Source organism: Panonychus citri, unplaced genomic scaffold, assembly GCF_014898815.1.
Source record: "Panonychus citri isolate SS breed McGregor unplaced genomic scaffold, ASM1489881v1 Contig00109, whole genome shotgun sequence".
NCBI lineage: Eukaryota > Metazoa > Arthropoda > Arachnida > Trombidiformes > Tetranychidae > Panonychus > Panonychus citri.
In genome coordinates this window covers 311,802-332,892 of record NW_026515514.1, presented here as the reverse complement: position 1 = coordinate 332,892, position 21,091 = coordinate 311,802, and the positions used below count along the sequence as shown (strand labels likewise).

Sequence of the window (21,091 nt, the reverse complement as noted above, 5' to 3'; positions counted from 1 at the left end):
ATTAATGTTACATCGCCTCGATATCGAGCAGCAATTAAGCCAAAAATGATTGGAAATCAAATTGGAAAATCGATAATAATAAGTAAAGTTAATCAACAATCATTTTCTTTGCAATCTGATAATCAATTATTTCAATTAATCAAGTAATCAATTAACAATTAACTATAATTCCAACAATAATAAAATCAAATGAATGTGAGTTTTAAGTTACATGGAAGCAGATAATTAGTAAATCATCATCTTCTTTAAATTGTAATTAATAATCATCGATAAAATGAAAATGTTTACTTAATGTGATTCTAATTGAGGAAGAACTAATTGTTTTAACCTGATCATAATTATAATCAATTGTTAATTGTAAATTAATGAACGTTATAAAATTAACCGCAACCATTTGATAAACTAGAGTCTATTAAAGTTTCAATACCAACAACAATTAACTAATTGTTGTGTGGTCTCTTTAAATTACCATTAATCCAATTAAAAGTAAACCATAAAATCAATTAACCATCAATAACTGTAATCAAAAACTTTCTAACAATAAATCAGTAAACATAAATAAACTCAATGAATTGAAAAGAAATAAAAATTAGTTTAAACAATTAAATTTTGAAAAATTAAAACTCGACAATTTATTTAATTGATACGATAAAAGATGTCACCAGTTTCTATTGATTAAGTGATCAACTTTTCATCATTCAATTAATGAAAAGCCTGAGGGTAAATTCAATTTTCATGGTTAATTATAATTTAATCATGTTCACGATTTGCAAATGCAAATTGTTTACACATTTTCATTTAATTCTCAATTATTTCAATAGTAATTAAATTTTCTAACAAAAGAAGAAAAAAATTTCGAATTAAATATTCATTCGAAAATGGCGCTTAATCAGCTGCTCTTATTTTCACCATTTGTCAGATCCCCTTTTCTTTTTCCCCTCCTCCCTCCTTCTTCTCCCATTGTTATCATTACTCTTCCGTCTTTCCCTTTTATCATCTTCTCTTTCTTTTTCTCTACTTTTTTCCTTACTCTCTTTCTCTCTCCCTCATCTCTTTCTTTTCTTTCTTTCTCTCTCTTTCTGACTCTTTTTTCATCATCATCATCATCATCTACTCAGTTTTGAGGTGAAGTAAGAGAGAGAAAGAGAGAGAGAGAGAGAGAGGAAGAGGGAGAGAGAAAGAGAGAGAGAGAAAATGATCTTTCAAAGGTGATATTTTGATCTCATGTAGAATTAATTTTTGTTTGTGCTTAATTAATATTTTATTTAATTTGTGAATTACCTGTGATTTTGTATAATTGAAAATAGAGAAGAGAATTATTTATATTTGTATATTTAGAAAAGCAAGAAAATCTCTGCCAACAAGCGATTACAACTGAAAAATTGAGGCGAACAATTGAAAACAAAAATGATGATTGGTTCTAATTATGGTTCTAATTGTATCAACAGTAGTAGAAGTGATTCTTTAGTAGCTGTTTGTTGTCATTCGAATCCGATTATGTTACCCGGATCCGCTTCACTCTAATTATCACCAAATAATGAATTATCATCTAGTCTAATGTACAGTTACACCCCCCATCATCATCTCTTATCAATGTTATCTCGATCTCATTCACCATCACCATCACCAACCCGCCCACCATCAAGAGTCTCATGTGAATTCGACTCCTGGTATCAAGAGTTAGGAATCCATTCTATTGATGACATACCAGAAAGGTGTTCAAGCCTCATTGAATGGACCAAGACTAAACCTCTCTTCATGTTACGATTAGATCCCGTTGACAGAGCAGTTCTTAGGATTGCAGGTAAATACCAAAGTCTCTCTTAATCTTAATCTCCTTTTCCTCTCAAATTTTCAAGACCTTTCAAAGTATCTCCGTGTCTCTAATCCAATCCTCCGGTTTTTTTTCTTTTCTTTTCTTTCTCTCTCTCTCTCTCTCTCTCTTTCTCAAAACCCCCACATATACACTCACTCACCCACAGATGAAAGAGATGAAATTCAAAAGAAAACATTCACCAAATGGGTTAACAAACATCTTATCAAAGCAAATCGTCGGGTTATCGATTTATTTGAAGATCTCCGTGATGGCGAAAACCTTGTATCTCTATTAGAAGTATTGTCTCAAAAAGTATTACCCCGTGAAAGAGGACGAATGCGTGTTCACATGTTACAAAATGTTCAAAATGCATTAGATTTTCTCAAACGACGTCGAATTAAACTTGTCAACATTCGTCCAGATGATATCGTCGATTCTAATCAGAAATTAACATTAGGACTAATTTGGACCATTATCCTTCATTACCAGGTAAACATGACAAAACTAAACAATTTCATCTGTTCCCATTTTCTAGGTTAAAGCGCCACTTTCAACATTTACAACTTTTTTTCTCTCTCACAATCACTTTACTCTCTCATTGTGAGTGACTAATATTTGGAGTACATGGGATGAGAGTTTGAATCTGAAATGGTTATTATTTATTGCTTAGGTTGTTATAATTTCTTTTTTCTCTCATTTTTTTTTCTCGTTCCTATCATCATGACTAATCATTTGATGACATTTTTATTTCATTTGATATTATTTTTCTATTCTGTTCTTTTTTATCTCTCTCACTCTCTCAGTTCTTTTTCTTTTTTCATGTTCTCCATTTTACCCCAATGAAGATAAGCAAAGATGGCAGCACATCTTTTTCCCGTAAAGTTTTGGGTTTCAAATGATTTACAGACAAACAATTTCAATCTAATCACAATTGAATATTGAGATTGAATAATTGTTAATCAATATTATATGTTATCGAAACCACGTATCATATTTACAAACGGAAATCGTAATGAGCATCATTTCTGTATTTACATTTGTATTTATATACAAATTATTCTGTAACTTGATGAAGTTAAAGAAACACCAGAGGAGAGTTTAATGGGCGTCAATGTTAACCAACTTTCTCTCTCTTTCTATCTGGTTCCTTAAAAGGGAACAAAAAAGGAGGGAAAGAGGAAGAAAGAAAGGGAAAAAGAAAGAGAGAGAGAAGGTTACCTGAGAGTGAGAATACCTCATCTTACCTGGAGAGAGAGAGAGAGAGACTGGTTGAGTGAGAAGATTTTAGGTTTTGTTATGTGAGAGTAAAGAAAGAAGAAAGAAAGGTTAATGTTGAAATTCCATTGGAAGTTTTTTCTTCTTCTCTTGTTATTGTTTGTCTCTTTTTCTTCTGTTGAAATAATATCACCGATACCTTGAGGTCTTCTCCCTCTTGTTCATCTTCTATCTTCATCATCTTCATCATCATCTCATCTTCTAACCTCTGATCATCCTACTACCTTCCATTTCTATTACTCTCTTATTTTCTCTCTCTCTCTCTCTCTTCCCCATCCTCCACATCATCCTTGGGATAATAAACATCCTTGTGATAAAATTATCATCCTTAACCCCTAAAAAATTCAATCTTTTCCTTGAATAATATTTTCTTGTCTTTCTAAGTATAACCGATTTCTTAACTTCCATACTCTATCAACCTACTCTCTTATCTAACTCTCTCTCCCTCTCTCTCTCTCTCTCAGGCTTTGTTGTTGTTGATTGAAAACAAATCATTTCTCGTGGTTGTGTACGTGTTTACGTTTTCATTCATCTATCGCTCTCGCTTTTTTTACCTCCTCATCATCTCCTTCACTGACACAACCACACATCAATTCAGAGTAATAACAACTCAACAATCAACCTTAAAAAAAGAGAGAGAGAAAAATATTCTTATTATTATTTTTGTTTTTTTCTCTTCTGATTTACCTGTGGAGGCGATGAAAAGATGATGATGAAAAAGAAGAAGGATGGAGAAGAAAAAGAGAGAAAGTAAAATGAATTTCTCATCATTATCGTCTTCTTCTTCTTCTCTCACTTCACTTTCTCCCATACCTTTGATTTGTGTTGATTAATTTGTGATGATTTTAAATTCAATCAATTTGTGAATTTTGTTTCTTCAATTCATCAACATTACTCTTGATTCATAATCATTTACAACTTTAGTGATTTATCTTTGCTCAGGTTTACTTATATTGCCAAGTTAATCTAATTGTTTACCTTTTTTCTAACCTTTTCTATTGTTTTTGTTTAACTCTTTCACTATTTCAATTTTTGTGCCATCATCAACATCAGCTGATTCCTAATCTAAGGAAACAAGATTTATTTTTGCTCTATTGGCAATTGATCAACAATAGTTTCTTATTTTCTTTGTGATTTGGTTCCTCTTTTTGTTTCTGTGACTTTTTGTTTGGTGATTTCACCTTTGTTTTTATTTGGATTTACTACTTACCTTTTTACCTTTTAAATACTACCACCACCACCACCACTACTACTACTACTATTACAATTACTAAATTTTCATCATTTCATCGTAAATTGAGTTGATAAAACTATATAATCATGTATAGTTTCATTAAAGGTCCAAGACTTTTTGTCAAAGGTTCTCGTAATTCTGATGATATTGATAACATGGCTGATGTTAATGGTAATGATATGATTACCACTGGAGAGGATATTTCCAGTTCAGCGATGCATGTTGATTATCAGACAAAAACTCATTTGGCTTCAGCATCACAAGAATCACGTGAATTTTTTCGAAGTCAAAAAAATCGAAGTGGCCTTAAAACAGTTCATACTAAGCGAGTTGTCCGTAAGACCACAACGGTCACTCGTAATGAGAAAAAGGAACCGGTACGTTTTCTCAATTGTTTCAATTGTAAATGATGACTATTCACATTTCCATCCAATAGTAATAATAATAGTTTAGCTTTGTCTCTTCCTTCAAGTTTGATTCGTCATGATGAATATAATATAATATCTTTATCATGACGATGATAATGTTGATATATATTGCGAAAAACAAAACAAAGAGAGAAACACAAGCAAAAGAATGAGTCTAAATTCTGAACGGTTTCGTTGTTGATTAATATGTTGATGGAAAACTTTATTCACCAAGTTATTAAAATTTTCTATTCAATCAGGTAACATGATGTATGAACTTCCTAATTCAGGGCAAATGACCTTTTCCAGACAAAACCCGTTTGATTCATTGTAGTTATTATATCAAAATAGTAATTATCAATTTCAATCTAATCGTGAATAATAATTTCTCAGTTCACTTTTCCATGATTATTATTATATTGTTTATCTTTTGTGTATATACAGGTATTTCTCTGATTTAATTAACCGTTGTAAAGATTTTCAACTTACACCTTAATTATTATTGATTCAGTTAATCGGTAAATGAATATTTACTTTGTTTCGTTAGATTTTTAATCAATTTCTATGGTTTTCAATCAGTAAAACTTTTTCATTTGATAGAATGTTAAATTGTATCTGATTAATATTTCTCTCTCTCTCTCTCTCTATCATGTTGATTGTTATTACAATCAGTTGTTGGTGTTTGATTTACTATCATGTTGAATTTTTGATCAATATGAAGACATGAAGTTGATCAGATTTATATTTGTTTTTCTTTCAGTAATTAACTTGTAATTATTTCACCATAATAATGATAATTAATGACAATTAGAATCATTTTTTTTTCTGTTGATAGATATCAAACTTACAGCAATTAATTTTGATTATTACATTTGCTTTAATTTTATCATGTTTAGTTTACTGAAAATATCATATAACCTGAACATGACATTTGTGTATATTTTTTTAACCAAAATTTTACCTCCAATTGAGTTAATTTAAATGTTAATTGTTAATTGTTGAAACAGTTTTTTTATTTCTTTACGTTAAATTAAAAATAGTAACCATTTTTTTTTTTGATTGTTGATTAGTTTACATCAATTAAAATCATAATTAGTCTGTTCTGTAGCCATAAATCATTAAATGATTTACTCTTTGATTGTTATTGACCTTAAACAGTTGATCTGATTAATGCATTTTCATGGATGATATTTAAAAACAATAACAATTTACTTTAAGCCAAATGATTGTTTATTAATCATATTGTTTATTGATTGTTGATTCTAATAGTTATCATGATGAAGATTACAATTATTATAACTCATTTTCCGTTATTTTCCTGAACATTAGGCGTTTCTACTTATCTTTTAGAACTGTTTGTTGATTCGTTTCGAAACTTTTAAATCGATTGATGAGCTTCGAAAACCTTGGTCTCTATTGAATCATCTTTGTTTTACCTAATTCTTTTTTTTTCCTACATTTATTGTCTTTTTGTCTTCGCCTTGTTATCAAACAGCGAAAACCTTGATTTTCTCATGAGCTGGAATCACAATTGAACATTCATTTAATTGTTTTAACAATTTTCAACGCGAACAACATGTAATCCTTTTCCCACTAAAACTCGAACGTCTTTTTTAACAGAATCGTGTAAATATCAATTGTTTAGATTTAAATATGTTCTCATTTAGTTATTGATTAATTATTCTCAAAAATTGTTACTTTCTATCTAATTGATTTCCATGATAAGTTCTGAGATATTTCTCATCTCTATGTTTCTACTTATATGTAAGCTCTTTTTTTTCCTTGGTGCGAATTGATAATTTCGACGATATGCTAGACTGATTGGAATTATTTTCTATTCTTTCCATCTATTCGTTGAAATTCGTTAACAATCATCATGATGACTTTTTCTTTTTTTTGTCATCATGTTGTGACGCTTTTCTCCTCTCCTCTTCTCCTGTTGATGATAAGTCAATTCTTTTTGTCATAAATGTTTCATCTCATCTCATCTTAGTTGTTGCATGTTAACATAGTTTTCTGAGTAACGAAATTGTTCAGCTTTTGTTGTTTATGTTTCCAAGAATCCAGTAGAATCCCCGAACTCGAATTGATCTGTCTAAGCTCTTTTCTTTTCAATTTCAATTCAATATTCAGGTTATATGTTAGTCTTATTGTCATGATAATTGGGTTAAGTTACTGAAGGTGTGCTGAGTTAAATATAATTACTAATCTTCTCATTCAAAAATAATTTTAATTCTAATTGACAATAAACTCATTAAATAGACAATTACAATGTATTCAGTTAATTACAAGCGAAATGTTTCAATGATGAGTGTTGATCTAGTTTAAAAATAACTTTCCAATAGTTGATACAATTGTCTAAATGGATGAACAAGCAAAATTATTGATCGACTTTTCAATAATAATATTGGAAAAACAATGAGAAAAAAGATGATGATGATGATGATCACTAATTTCTCAATCCAAGGTAACATGATGATTTCTTTTAGGCTTTTAAATCCTTCTGTTTATTTGGATGTCATTGTTAATTGAATCTCTATTTACGTTAATTGATGTTTCTTTTTTAAATTGTCTTGAAATTTTTCCCTAAATTTCGTGTTGGTTTCGTGCCTTTTCATACTACAAGGTGTTTATCATCATCATCAATTAACCTTAAATCCAAGACAAAATGAACTTGAATGTTGTGAGTGAGTGAGTGTAACTCTGTTGAGAATAAACAATGTTTTTATTAAGCATCAATGTAACTACAGAAACTCAGGTAACATGAACGCTAAAGTTAAACAGCTTCGTTTATGTGGGTTGTGTTCCCAATCTTGTAATTTCATTTTCAATCCATTTTTGGATGAAACTATTTCTTTCAACTCAAAGTCAATCAATTAATTCTCACTCTCTCTCTCTCTCCCACTCCCATTTACCTCTGCTCATTAATGCCTCTTCTTTGTTATCGGTAACTTATATATCCCTTCCTCCAATTACCTTTACTTTTCTCTCTCTCTCCTCTCACTCTCTCGTTCTCTCTGGTGTTTCTTCATTGAAAAGGTTTCCTGTTGTTTAGAATCTAATGTAAATCAACAAGCTAATCTGATGGAACCTCCTTATTGTTGTTGTTGTTGTTTTCTTATTGTAATGATTATTTTCGGCACGTAGGTGATTCTGTTACTTGTCTCTCTCTCTCTCTCTCTCTCTCTCATTTACCTTAATTATTATTAATATCACAAGACGATCTTAGTAGTTTATCAGGATTATTTTTTCATGAGAAATTAAATTATGATTGATAAAAAAAGAAGAGTAATTTAAGTTTCATTTAGATTAAAACAACAAATCTTCAAGAATAGTATAAGATCATGATGATTATTGCAATATTTTCAGGGAAACCATTCAAGTGAATCTTACCTTTTCCTCTGTCACCTTAATCATCATTTTATAACATAGAGAGAGAGAGAGAGAGAGAGAGAGAAAGGAAAGTTCATTCAACTGGAAGATTCAATTCCAATTAATAACTTTGTCCTTTTTTTTTAAGCGAGCAATTTATTACATTTGAAGTTATTATTAGTTATCTTTACGATGATAATAATATTTGATTGTTATGACTTTTCAACTGGAATTACATTTTAATATAATTACTTGAAATGATTTACCATTAATGCGCTTCGATTATCAATATGATGTTGCGATTTTAACTTGAAAAAGTTTTAAAAAACTTTTCTCACTCAACCTTTTAAATGATCTAATTTGTTGATTGTTCTAATACATAATATTCAGTTATCACCCCAATACCATTCACTAATTTTGTTGATTATCATGATGATATTATTATTTTCTCTTATTGTATTTACATTATAACAATATGATTATTCAATATCTTTAGCTTTATCCTTCTATTCAACGTTATCGTCGTTTAAGTCTCGATGCTAATCTGGTTCCGCCAACATCGTCACCAAGGGTCAACATCATGAAAGGGTCAATCAAGGCTCTAAATTATTTATCTCATAAACATGGTCGACACTCATTCTCAACGGTATAAACACTAATTCAGTGTCAATGTTATCATGTGCACATTTTGAATGCTGAATGATTGACAAAAGTTGCTTCTTAATTGCTATTAATTACTTTTTATTGTCTTGACATTTTCATTGATTCATCTTAATTGTGCTTCATTGTCTTTCCATATGATTATAATTATTATAATCTAATCAACGACAAGTTAATCTTATTTGATGTTGCATGTTTTTCACGTTCTCGCAAATATTATATTCATTATCAATCATTAGCCTTCCTATTATTTAGATAATTTAAATATTTAATTGCTTGAGAATTAACAATTTACAGATAACCAGTTTCACAATTAATGTCATGTTTACATTCATTTGCTTACCTTTGCTTTTTTTCATTCAATTTCTTCATATTTATCAATTCATATTTATCCCTTTACTTAATCACTAACTTTCACTTTCTCATTACCTGTTAATTCAATGACAATTTAAATCAACAATTAACCATCGTTAATATGTCTAGTTGTTTAATCTGATGGTTTATCTTTTAATCCTTCAACTTGATGTAATGAAATTTTCTTACCTTTTTGTTGAAGTGTTTTTTTTTGTTTTATCAACAATCAACTAATCACTCGCCCTTCTCATTACAACTTAATGTTTACAACAATCAATTAAGTGGATTATTAGTTAACTTTTTCTATTATTGTTGACAGTTGTAATGGAAGGATAAGTGAAGGCGTTTACCTGGCGAAAATGAAAAAACAAATGGATGCCGAATGCGATATCGTTTGAGTATCTGTTAGAAAACATTTTCGCCGGAATCGGTTAATTTTCCGGTAAAATAATGTTGACAATTTAGATAATTGTAATGAGAGCAAACTGAATTTAGCTTTGATATTTAGGACAAAATTAATTGTCAAATGATTATGTTGATTAACTGATTATCTTAGTTTATTGTTGCTCAAGTTTCCACACTGATTATTAATTTCTTATTCTCTTGTTTCTTAGTTACACTTAGAATTGTTAATATTAGTAATAAAATTCAATGCAATCGATTCTTATTCTTGTTTCCATTGAAACGATTAATAAATCTCAGGGTTGATTAGTAATTGATTAGTCATTTTCTACCGGTTCATAGTTTCATGAATTTTCAGTTGACATTATCATGATCTTTAGGTAAACATTAGAATAGATTGTTAATTGTTATCGTTGAACAGTTGAAAATTGAAGCAATTGATTTAATCTTGTCTCAAATTGTTACTCGATTCACGTAACGTTTCATGTAATATGTTTGGAGAAATTGGATATGAGAAAAACTGAAATTCCAAATTGATTTCATTTCCTTATTCTTTGAAAAGAAAACAATTGAAAAGGTTAATTGTAAATTCGAACTGAGTTCGAGTTCGAAGAAAAGAGAGAAAAAAAAATTCTAATCAACCTCAATTGATTTCGATTTTTTTTTCTTCTACCGTTAATCATTTGAGCTTTTTTCTTTTCGTTCGATGCCAAATTAACACAATTGTGATTCTAAAATTTAATACAAAGAATTACTAACTGATTAATTAAATTGTTTAGATAATCAATTAGTTCGTTAGCTGATTAATTAATTTGTTTGTCTTTCTATTGGCAAGGTTAACTTTCCAAATGAAAAAGGTTAAACAATAAACATTCATTGTGAATTTAATTCAGTTGATTTAATATTTTCTCTTAATCAAATTGTTGTTTTTTTTATTAATCACAATTGAATAGTTGAACTAAATCAATTGATTAATTTACTATTATCATTGATCCTTGACCTCCATCATCTTGATAATTAAAATCACCTTTTTCTCAGTCTCTCTCCATCTGCCTCTCTCTCTCAACTATTACAATTAAATTGATCAACAGCAATTACAATTAACAACTGTTTTCCCTTCACAATCTGGTCATAAGTTAATTACAATTATATCTAATAATTAATCAACTTTATTTGCATTCTCAACAATTGCAACTTAACAGTGGGTTTTAATTGTAATTTAATCTAAGGTTTAGTCAGTTAATCAACAGAGTCATTTGTTATTCAAACTCCTTTGCAAATCTGATAGACTTTTAATTCAATCATCAATCAGAAAGCAAAATTACTATCAAATTTAATTGTTGATTTAATCATTGAAATCCAAATATGGTTATATTTTCATTGATTGATTTTACCTTTGGAATGTACCTGTTGATTAAATTGTTACCTTGTTGATGATATTTTTTCATTTCTGTTTCCGTTTTTTTTTTGATGATCATCATTTTTGTTTACCTTCACCTTGAATGCTATTATTATTTTTACTAATCTCATTTTAATCCCTCAGATAATCAAAGCATTCAGTTTATAATTATTATTAGTTTTTCCTCTGCATTTAACTCAACCTACCTGGAATTTACCTTCAGCGTGGGTATTGACGCTATATCATTGTTTCCATGTGTGTGGATGTTAATAATTGTCAATGAAATTGTCTGATTCGATATTTTTTTTTTAATTCGAACAAAAATTTTCTCCTCTTGTATTGATAATATTGCTCGATGCTGCTTTTTCTTTGCATATTCATACATACATATTGTATTCGAGTGACACTTTTGCACATTGAATTGTAATCGAAAAGCAAATAAACAAATGTCTTTATTTATTGTGCTTTTTTCTATATTATTCCTATTGGCACTTAATTGCTTCACTCTCTTTGTTTCATTCATAAATTTTTACGCTCATTGTTGTTTTTTACCTTCATTATTTTGCTTGATTAGTTGTTTACTTTTGGCAAAGTCAATGATCTTATTTGGGTCATTGAGATTTTACGAGTTAATGTTAATTTTTCTTGTTTTCTATTGTTTATTTTAACAGATTTCTGATATAATTCAACACGATGAAAGCACTACATTCAAAGAGGCTCTATTGAAATGGGCTCAAAAAACTACTGAAGGTTATCCTGGTGTAAAAGTAACTGATTTTACCAATAGCTGGAAAGATGGGCTTGCCTTCAATGCAATTTTACACAGGAACAGACCTGATCTTTTGGAATTCCGAGACTGTGCATCACGTAATAATCGAGATAATCTCGAGAATGCTTTCCAAATTGGTGAAAGAGATCTTGGTGTTACTCGTTTATTGGAACCAGAAGATGTTGATACCAAAAATATTGATGAGAAATCCATGATCACATATATCTCATCTCTTTACGAACTATTCCCTGAACCCCCTGAACGAAATCCATATCTTGATGATGAAAAACTTCGCCAGGCTCGTAAAGAGTTCGATGAGTGTTATGAGAATATGCATTCATGGTTAGTTGCCAAGGATAAAATGATCGCTGCTCTTGGTCCAATAGGTTCTGAACCTCGACTTGTTGTTACACAAAAGCAACAATGTCAAGTTATTCGTGAAGAATTTAAATCTCAAGAGAGCAGCCTTGAAAGACTAGAGAAATGTGGTGATACTTATAAACGATTATTAAAGTATAGTAGTTCCGAGTACAAACGAGTGGATGACCGAATTTCCGATATTCGAAAGCATTGGAGTTCACTTTTAAGTCAACTATCCGAACGGGAAAGAGCCCTCGCTGTTGCCGGTGAAGCTGCCAGAATTGCGCCATTGATTGATTGGTTAAACAAGAGTGAGAAACGTTTGAAAGCCATGTTACCCATTCCAACTGATCAGGAACTTATTAGACAAAGAATCTCTGAACATCGTGTCCTTCATCAAGACATTTTGGATCATAAGAAGGACTTTAAAGATCTAACTGAAATCGCACAGAATCTCGTGAGCTTAGTTGGCGATGATGAAGCTCAAATGGTTGTTGATCGTCTTCGAGATGTAACCGATCGTTACGCTAAACTTGTTAAAGACAGTGAAAACTTGAAGCATCTTCTTTCAGGTTATCATGAAAGCTTGGGAGCTTTTGTGTTGAGTTTTGAGGACATTTTGGCCTGGATCACCGAAATGGATTCACGGCTCAGTCGATTCCGTGTTTTAAGTGTTTACTCGGATAAATTACGTGAACAACTTGATGAATTGTCCGATATGAATCAAGAAATCAATGATACACACAAACAGGTTGTCGATGTCAATAATATGGCACAGAAAGTGATTAAACATGCTTCTAGTGAGGATATTATTCAAGTGAAGGATAAATTGAATGCTCTAAATGGCAGATTCGATGATCTATCTCATCGGGCAGTGGAAAAATTGAGACAAGCACAAGATGCCTTACCATTATGTGACAATTTCCATTCAGCTCATGATCGTCTCAACACTTGGCTGGACGAATCTGAGTCAGCTCTTGATTCTTTCTCTACACTTACCTCTCATGCACAAGAATCATTAATCCAAAGAATTGAATCTGCTCTTCCTAAATATGGCTCTCTTCTTGATCAAGTTAACAGCATCGGTCCACAATTGGCACTTATTTCCCCTGGCCAAGGAGCGGCAACCGTTGATGGATGGATTTCTCGAGCCAACAAACGCTTTGAAAAGATTGCTAAACGCCAACGAGAGCTTGGAGCCAATTTCCAAGAGTCAATGGCATTTGAACAAGAAATACAAGATCTCCTTAATTGGCTGGACGATATTGAAGGTCAATTCGCTGCCTCTAAACCTGCCGGTGGACTTCCTGAATCAGCTCGAGAGCAATTAAACAAATTCATGGATCTTTATGATGAACTACTTTCCAACAGGCCTAAAGTTGACTCTGTTTTGCACCGAGGTCAAGATTATGTCAGACGAAATCCTGATGGAAACTTTGCCCTTCAACAAAATCTGAAAGGACTCAAGAATAAATGGGACAGTGTTCTAAATCGGGCTAATGATCTTAAAAACAAATTCGAAGGAGCTCTTAAGAACGCCAAGCAATTCCATGAATCGTTACAAAAATTCATCGATTGGTTGTCCAAGAGTGAAAGACGTTTGCAATCCATGTTACCAATTCCAACTGATCAAGAACTTATCAGACAACGAATGTCCGAGCATCGAGTTCTTCATCAAGACATTTTGGATCACAAGAAAGATCTTAAAGATTTAACTGAATTCGCTCAGAATCTCGTGAGCTTAGTTGGTGACGATGAAGCTCAAATAATTGTTGATCGTCTTCGAGATGTAACCGATCGCTATGCTAAGCTTGTTAACGAAAGTGAAAACGTGAAGCACCTGCTTTCCGGTTATCATGAGAGTTTGGAAACTTTTGTTTTAACCTTCGAAGATATTTTAGCTTGGATTACCGAAATGGATTCACGACTCAACAGATTCCGTGTACTTAGCGTCCATTTGGACAAATTACGTGAACAACTTGATGAATTGTCTGATATGAACCAAGAAATTAACGACACTCACAAACAGATCGTTGATGTTAACAATATGGCACAGAAAGTGATGAAACATGCCTCCGAGGGAGATGTTATTCAAGTGAAGGACAAATTAAGTGCCTTAAACTGCCGATTCGATGATCTATCCCATAGAGCAGCTGAAAAATTGCGACAAGCTCAAGACGCTTTCCCGTTATGTGACAATTTCCACTCAGCTCATGATCGTCTCAACACTTGGTTAGATGAATCCGAAAAAGCTCTTGATTCTTTCACAACTCTTACTCCTCATGTTCAAGAATCTACAATCCAAAAAATTGAAGCCGCTCTTCCTAAATATGGTTCACTACTCGATCAAGTTAACAGCATTGGTCCACAATTGGCACTCATTTCCCCTGGTCAAGGAGCGGCAACCGTTGATGGATGGATTTCTCGAGCCAACAAACGCTTTGAAAAGATTGCTAAACGCCAACGAGAGCTTGGAGCTACATTCCAAGAGTCATTGGCATTTAATCAAGAAATTCAAGATCTCCTTAATTGGCTGGACGATATTGAAGGTCAATTTGTCGCCTCCAAACCTGTCGGTGGACTCCCAGAAACCGCTCGAGAGCAATTGGATAAATTCATGGATCTTTTCGCTGAACTTAATTCCAAAAAACCAACAGTCGAATCTGTTTTACATCGAGGACAAGAGTATGTCAGACGCTCTCCCGAGAATAACGCTGAACTTTCATCAAATCTGAAGACACTTAAAACTCGATGGGACAGTGTTGTCAATCGAGCAAACGATCTTAAAATTAAACTTGAAATCGCTCTACGAGATGCAAATGAGTTCCATGAAGCATTACAACAATTCACCGATTGGTTAACCTCAGCCGAGAAATACTTGAACAACATGGGCCCGGTTAGTTTGGTTGTTGAACATATTCTACCTCAAATCGAGGAGCATAAAAACTTCCAGAAAGATGTTTCCAACCACCGAGAGACCATGTTGAATCTTGATAAGAAGGGAACTCATCTTAAATACTTTAGTCAAAAACAAGATGTTATTCTGATCAAGAATCTATTGGTCAGTGTTCAACATCGTTGGGAGCGAGTTGTCGGTAAAGCTGCCGAGCGAACTCGAGCTTTAGATCGTGGATATAAAGAGGCTCGTGAATTCCATGATGCTTGGAGCAGTTTAATCAGTTGGTTGAAAGACGCTGAAGAATCACTTGATACCTTCCAACCGATTGGCAATGATCCTGAAAGAATTAAACTTTATCTTAATAAACATAAAGAATTCCAAAGATCATTGGGAGCGAAACAATCAACTTACGATGCTACAATTAAATTGGGTCGAGCTTTGAAAGATAAATGTCCTAAATCTGATGTTCCTATTTTGAATGATATGATTGAAGAATTGAAGAAACGTTGGAACTCCGCTTGTGCCAAATCGGTTGATCGTCAAAGAAAATTGGAAGAAGCTCTTCTATTCTCTGGACAATTTAAAGACGCTGTTCAAGCTTTAATCGATTGGCTCGAAAAGACCAAAGGTCGCCTTGGATTGGATAATATTCATGGTGATCTAGATACTGTTACGGTTTTAGTTGAACAACATAAAGCTTTACAAGAAGATTTGAAAAGTCGCCGTGGTAACATGGCCACTGTCAAGAAAACTGCCAGCGATCTTCTTGAATCAGCTACACCAACGGACGCTGCTTTAATTAGAGAGCAAATTGCCACACTTGACTCTCGATGGGACGAAGTTGTTAAAATGAGCGATGCTAAACAACGATGCTTAGAAGATGCTCTAAGACAAGCTGAAGAACTACACAAGGCTGTTCATTCACTACTCGAATGGTTATCTGATGCTGAGATGAAATTACGATTCTCTGGTCCTTTACCTGAAGATGAAGAGACAACCAAACAACAGATTATGGAACACGAAGTTTTCATGAGAGAAATGTCCAAACAAGAGATGAATAAAGATTCAACCATCTCATTAGCTGAAAATATTCTTGCCAAATGTCACCCTGATGCTGTTTCCGTTATTCGTCATTGGATAACCATAATTAAATCACGATGGGAAGAAGTCTCTGGTTGGGCTAAACAACGAGAAACCAAATTGCGTGAGCACTTGGAATCATTAAGAGGAATCATGAATATTTTGGAGGAATTACTTAATTGGCTGAGAAAAGCTGAAGCTAATCTTTTGGCTGCCGAATCAGAGCCTCTTCCAGATGATATCGAATCTCTTGAAGGTTTGATTGAAGAGCATCAGAAATTCATTGATGAGATGAGCTCAAAACAACCCGAAGTTGAAAGAGTTACCAAAGCCTTTTCATCAACTAAACGACAAACTAAATCAGTTGAAGTTAAGGGTCGACGATCAACCTCAAAGACTCGAGTTGAAACTCCCGTTAATGGTCATTCTCGAACCTCAACCAGCAGTGAACCAGAAATTAAGAATCCCAAGGCTCGTGAATTGGTTGAAAAATGGAGAAGTGTTTGGCTTTTAGCCATGGAAAGGATGAGAAGACTTCAAGATAAACTTGATTATATTCGTGAGGTTGAAAGAGTTAAGAACTTTGAATTTGATGAATGGCGACGACGATTCTTGGGCTGGATGAACAATAAGAAAGCTCGAGTTATGGACTTTTTCCGTAAAATCGATAAAGATAACGATGGTAAAGTTACTCAAGAAGATTTCATCGAAGGATTCCTTGAATCTAAATTCCCAACTTCTCGACTTGAAATGGAACGAGTTGCACCGATATTTGATCGAAACAGTGATGGTTTTATCGACCATAAAGAATATCTTGAAACTCTTCGACCAGATCGCGATTTACCCAAAACCGAGGCCGAAATTATTCAAGACGAGGTCCAACGACAAGTCTCCAAATGTACTTGTGTCCATCGATACAAAGTTTTCCAAGTTGGCGAAGGCAAATACCGAGTAAGTATCCACAGATATTCACAAGAATTTATCATTAAGCGTAATACAATTAATCTAATTAATTCGTTTCTTCATTTTTTCTTCGCTTATTCGAAATTCAGTTTGGTGACTCACAAAAACTTCGATTGGTTCGTATTCTCAGAAGTACTGTCATGGTCCGTGTTGGAGGTGGTTGGGTTTCTCTCGATGAATTCTTGATTAAGAACGATCCTTGTCGAGGTAAGTGTTCAAACTCGATTCTAAATTGCTTGCATCTAAATTAGAAATTCAATTTATATTATTAACGATGAATGTTTATTATTCGTAAATTAATATTATCATTTCTTATTCTCTGCAAGTTTGTTTCTTAATTTAAACTTATTGAGTTGATTTTCTTATGCATGATTTTATTTTTCTTTTTGCATTCATTTCGATTAATGATTAATTACACTTTGGCACCATCATCATCATTATTCATCACTTATCACCTTAATCACCCGATTAATTTACTTGATTATCCATTTGATTTGCAACTTGCACGAATTATTTGTTGATCATTATTATCATTGCAACTTCGAACCCGCTAAACAAAACTAAATGTAGCTAAAGGACGCACGAATGTTGAGCTTCGAGAACAGTTTATCCTGGCTGATGGTGTAAGCCAAGGTATGGCAGCATTTAAAGCTAAACCAGTAATCGATCCAAAGACAGGCGCTATCTCGACTGTCGGTCCAATCACCAAGGTTTGTAATCGTCGACAATTAACTTTTCATTTCCAGCAATTACCATTGTAATTATATCGTCGCGTTTATTGCATCTTACTCTCTCTATTGCGTCTCTTTTGATTGCCGTAAATCCTTTGCTTATTGTTGATCATCTATTAGTAAATCGCTTGATTATTGTTGTTATTTATTCATTTTCGATAGTTGTATTAATATCTATATATATTTTCATGTTCGAATTTAACTTTAAAACGATAACATTTCTCTCTCTCTCTCTCTCTTGATTTTTCTTCTTTCTATTTTCGCTCTTTTAATCGTCATTCTGTTAACCTGACAATATTAATTTCTTCAACTTTGATTGACTTCGTTGAAAAAAACGTTCTACTAAACCAGATTGCTTAGAATTGGAATTCTTTTTACCTTGTCCAAGGTGTCTTCCAGTTCGGGGAATTTCAGTTTTCCCTGAATATTATCGTCCATTGGCTCCAGATTACAATTCGAAAATACCAGTACCTATTATGTCTTTGGTAACTTGATAACTAATCTACTAACCAATCAAATCTTAATTCTTTCATATAATTTCATTCGGCATTCGTTAGAAACGTTATTTCTTTTGTTAAATATTATTATTATTATTATTCTATCTATAGATGAATATTAATTTAGAATAATTTGAAAAAAATTCTCATCGATATTTTCATTTGTAAATGCTTATTTTAGATCCGAGAAAAAACGGAACTGAGTGTACCAATGTCTCGTTCATTCCGTTTTGGAGGCTCTACAAGTGACTGTAGTTTCAGTGACACCGACAGTGGATCCAAATCACGACCTGGAAGTCGAATGGCCATCAAAAAATAACCAAATTTTCAAAAGAAAACGAGAAAATATCAACAACAAGATCAACCAATTAAATCATTAATTCATCTCACACCAAACTAAACACCAATCAATTTATAAATACTAATCATAATTTCACTGAGCAACAACAACAACAACAATCAATCAATCACAAATATAAATACTAATCTTATACTAAATGTAATAAATTCAATTCTAACTTTTTAAAAGTTAATCCAATTTAAAACTGTCCCTTAGATTTTATCTAATGTGCAATCAACTATTTCTAATGATGATAATATTTAATTAATTAATAAATGAACTCTGGAAATATCAACTTTTTTACTTAATCAATTGTAAATCAAGTTAATTTCCCATAATAATAAACAATCAAAACCAAAAGCGTTCACTTGATTATCAATATCTTTAAACTATTAATAAAATTACAACGATTACAATCAAAGACAATAGGATAACTATTAACCAGAAAATTGTATTCCACTGGTGATTAACTAATTGTAATCTATTAACAATTTAAATGTGAATCTAACGTGATATTTTATTGTCAAAGTCCATGTAATATAAATATTATCATTATAAGTTTTTTATTGACTTGATACCAATGAGAATTGAATTGATCAATAATTGATTAACCAATTGACAAAAGCGAGAAAGTTAATCATGATAATTTACTTGATGATTTAATAGAAACGTTTATTAGGTGATCATTAGTTGATTAACTTTTAGTTAATCATGATAATAATAAACTTATTGTGTCAATTGTAATGATAACTGTTAATGGTTAATCATTGATCTGTTTTTAAATTGTTCAATATTTAACTTAACTGTTTAATCATGAAAACAATCCGGTTGATTATCAATAATTAACTTTCATTTTCTCATTAATCATACAACTTAAATATAGAGTTAATTTAGATTAGTTTTTAATTTCAAATTGTTTTCACTGTTTCTTGATTGTTAATCAACCAACTAAATCATGTTTATAACAATCAAGTTTTACTATTATTTCAATAACTCAAATTGAAACAATTTAAATCAAATTTGATTGAAACTTTCCTCAGTTTATTTAATCATCTTGAAAGTTTGTCCTTAAATTTTTTGTCTGATTAACTAATCCAGTAGATTGATCATTAATCACCAATATCACCAATGGTAATACACTTAACAATTTAATATCCATAGTTTATTATCATGATACAATTGAAACATGTCATTTAATTGTAATTATAACAAACGGTTAAAGTTTAATATGATTTGACATTTTCAAGTGATTTAAGGCTAAAAACCAAGTGATTATAATTTAATTTGATTGTTTTATTTTGGAAATATGAATTTTGACAAGAAAAAAAAATATAATTCAAAATCATGATCGATATTTATTAAGCTCATGATTTGAATACCATGAAAAATGAATTTTGTTTCAATTATTCAGAGGAAAAGTTGATCAGTGGTTATGGAATTGAATTACCATGAGATAATAATAAATAAAAAACTAAAGGGATTCTAATGGTTATCAATTGCTATGAGAATTAAATTAATGCAAGTTGATCTAATTGTGATTAAATTGACACAAAAATCTAAAATTTGATTGAGATTAAATCTTGATTGAAGTATCAAGGTAATTGATGAAATTCATTCATCTTTACATGTAATCATCATGTTGATAATCTGAGTGTTTTTCTTATTAATAATAATGAAATTTTCATATTTTTCATGTGAATTTACTGACACAATGAACAATCAGTCAACACCCTGTGAGATAAATAGGGTTTTCAAAATCAACTATCGACTAAATTGTTAATATGCTGGTTAATTCTCGAGGTGGGAATTGTCAACAATTTATCGAATCAATCAAGGAACAAGAAAAGAAAAGTTCAACTGGTGAAAGATAATTTTATTCACATGGTGAAAATGATCTCATGTAAAATTGACTCTTGGTCTCTGAATTTTTTTCCTCCTTATTTCAAGTAACATGTATAGTTGATCTCATTCAATTCAATTCATTTTCTCATTTTCATCCTTTTGTCATCTCCTGTCATCCAGTCAAGAAAAAGACTATGAGACAATCAACAAACAAGAAGAAGATAAAAGTTCAGGTTTTCTTCCCTGTGTCTTGTTGATTGGTTATTCTCAAGTGACCAGGGGTTATCATGAAGAAGAGACAATAAAGAGATGAGAAGACAAGAACAAAGTTCATTGAGTATCACCAGAAATCTGCTGACAATTACTTGATTCTCATTCAACTATAACTTTACCTTTACTTAATTCACATGTTCATCAAGGTTAAATCAACCTTATTTATCTTCTTCATCTTAATCCTCATCATCTTCATCCTTCTTGTTTGTAGTTTTATTTTTCCAAATCATTGAACTGATATATTTCATCTCAATTTGATGGTTTCGATTAAACCAGTTACCATCAATTCACATCAATCAACTGAATTATGGATTGATACTTGATCATGGTGATGATATTAAACCTTTGGTGCTGATTTAGACAAAAGAAACCGGAACAAAACCAAATCCTATTTAATAGTTTCACTGAGAAGGATAAA

General features: G+C 31.7%; 1 protein-coding gene across 5 annotated transcripts; it reads left to right on the top strand.

Annotated features, from left to right (window-relative positions):
* Window positions 1-1,120: 1,120 nt before the first annotated feature.
* LOC128389688 (microtubule-actin cross-linking factor 1-like) lies at window positions 1,121-18,918 on the top strand. Of its 5 annotated transcripts, none has more exons than XM_053349312.1 (7): window positions 1,121-1,804; window positions 1,983-2,305; window positions 8,601-8,750; window positions 11,591-16,978; window positions 17,080-17,197; window positions 18,073-18,206; window positions 18,400-18,918. In XM_053349312.1, the coding sequence occupies exons 1-7, from the start codon at window positions 1,558-1,560 to the stop codon at window positions 18,535-18,537; spliced, it is 6,498 nt and encodes a 2,165-aa protein (XP_053205287.1). In that variant the 5' UTR covers window positions 1,121-1,557; the 3' UTR covers window positions 18,538-18,918. The 5 variants fall into 5 exon arrangements, with proteins under 5 accessions (XP_053205287.1, XP_053205288.1, XP_053205286.1 ...); XM_053349313.1 differs by lacking the exon at window positions 18,400-18,918 and adding an exon at window positions 17,561-17,700 and having other exon boundaries at window positions 1,123-1,804; window positions 18,073-18,211; XM_053349311.1 differs by lacking the exon at window positions 18,073-18,206 and adding an exon at window positions 17,561-17,700 and having other exon boundaries at window positions 1,126-1,804.
* The last annotated feature ends 2,173 nt before the right edge of the window (window positions 18,919-21,091 follow it).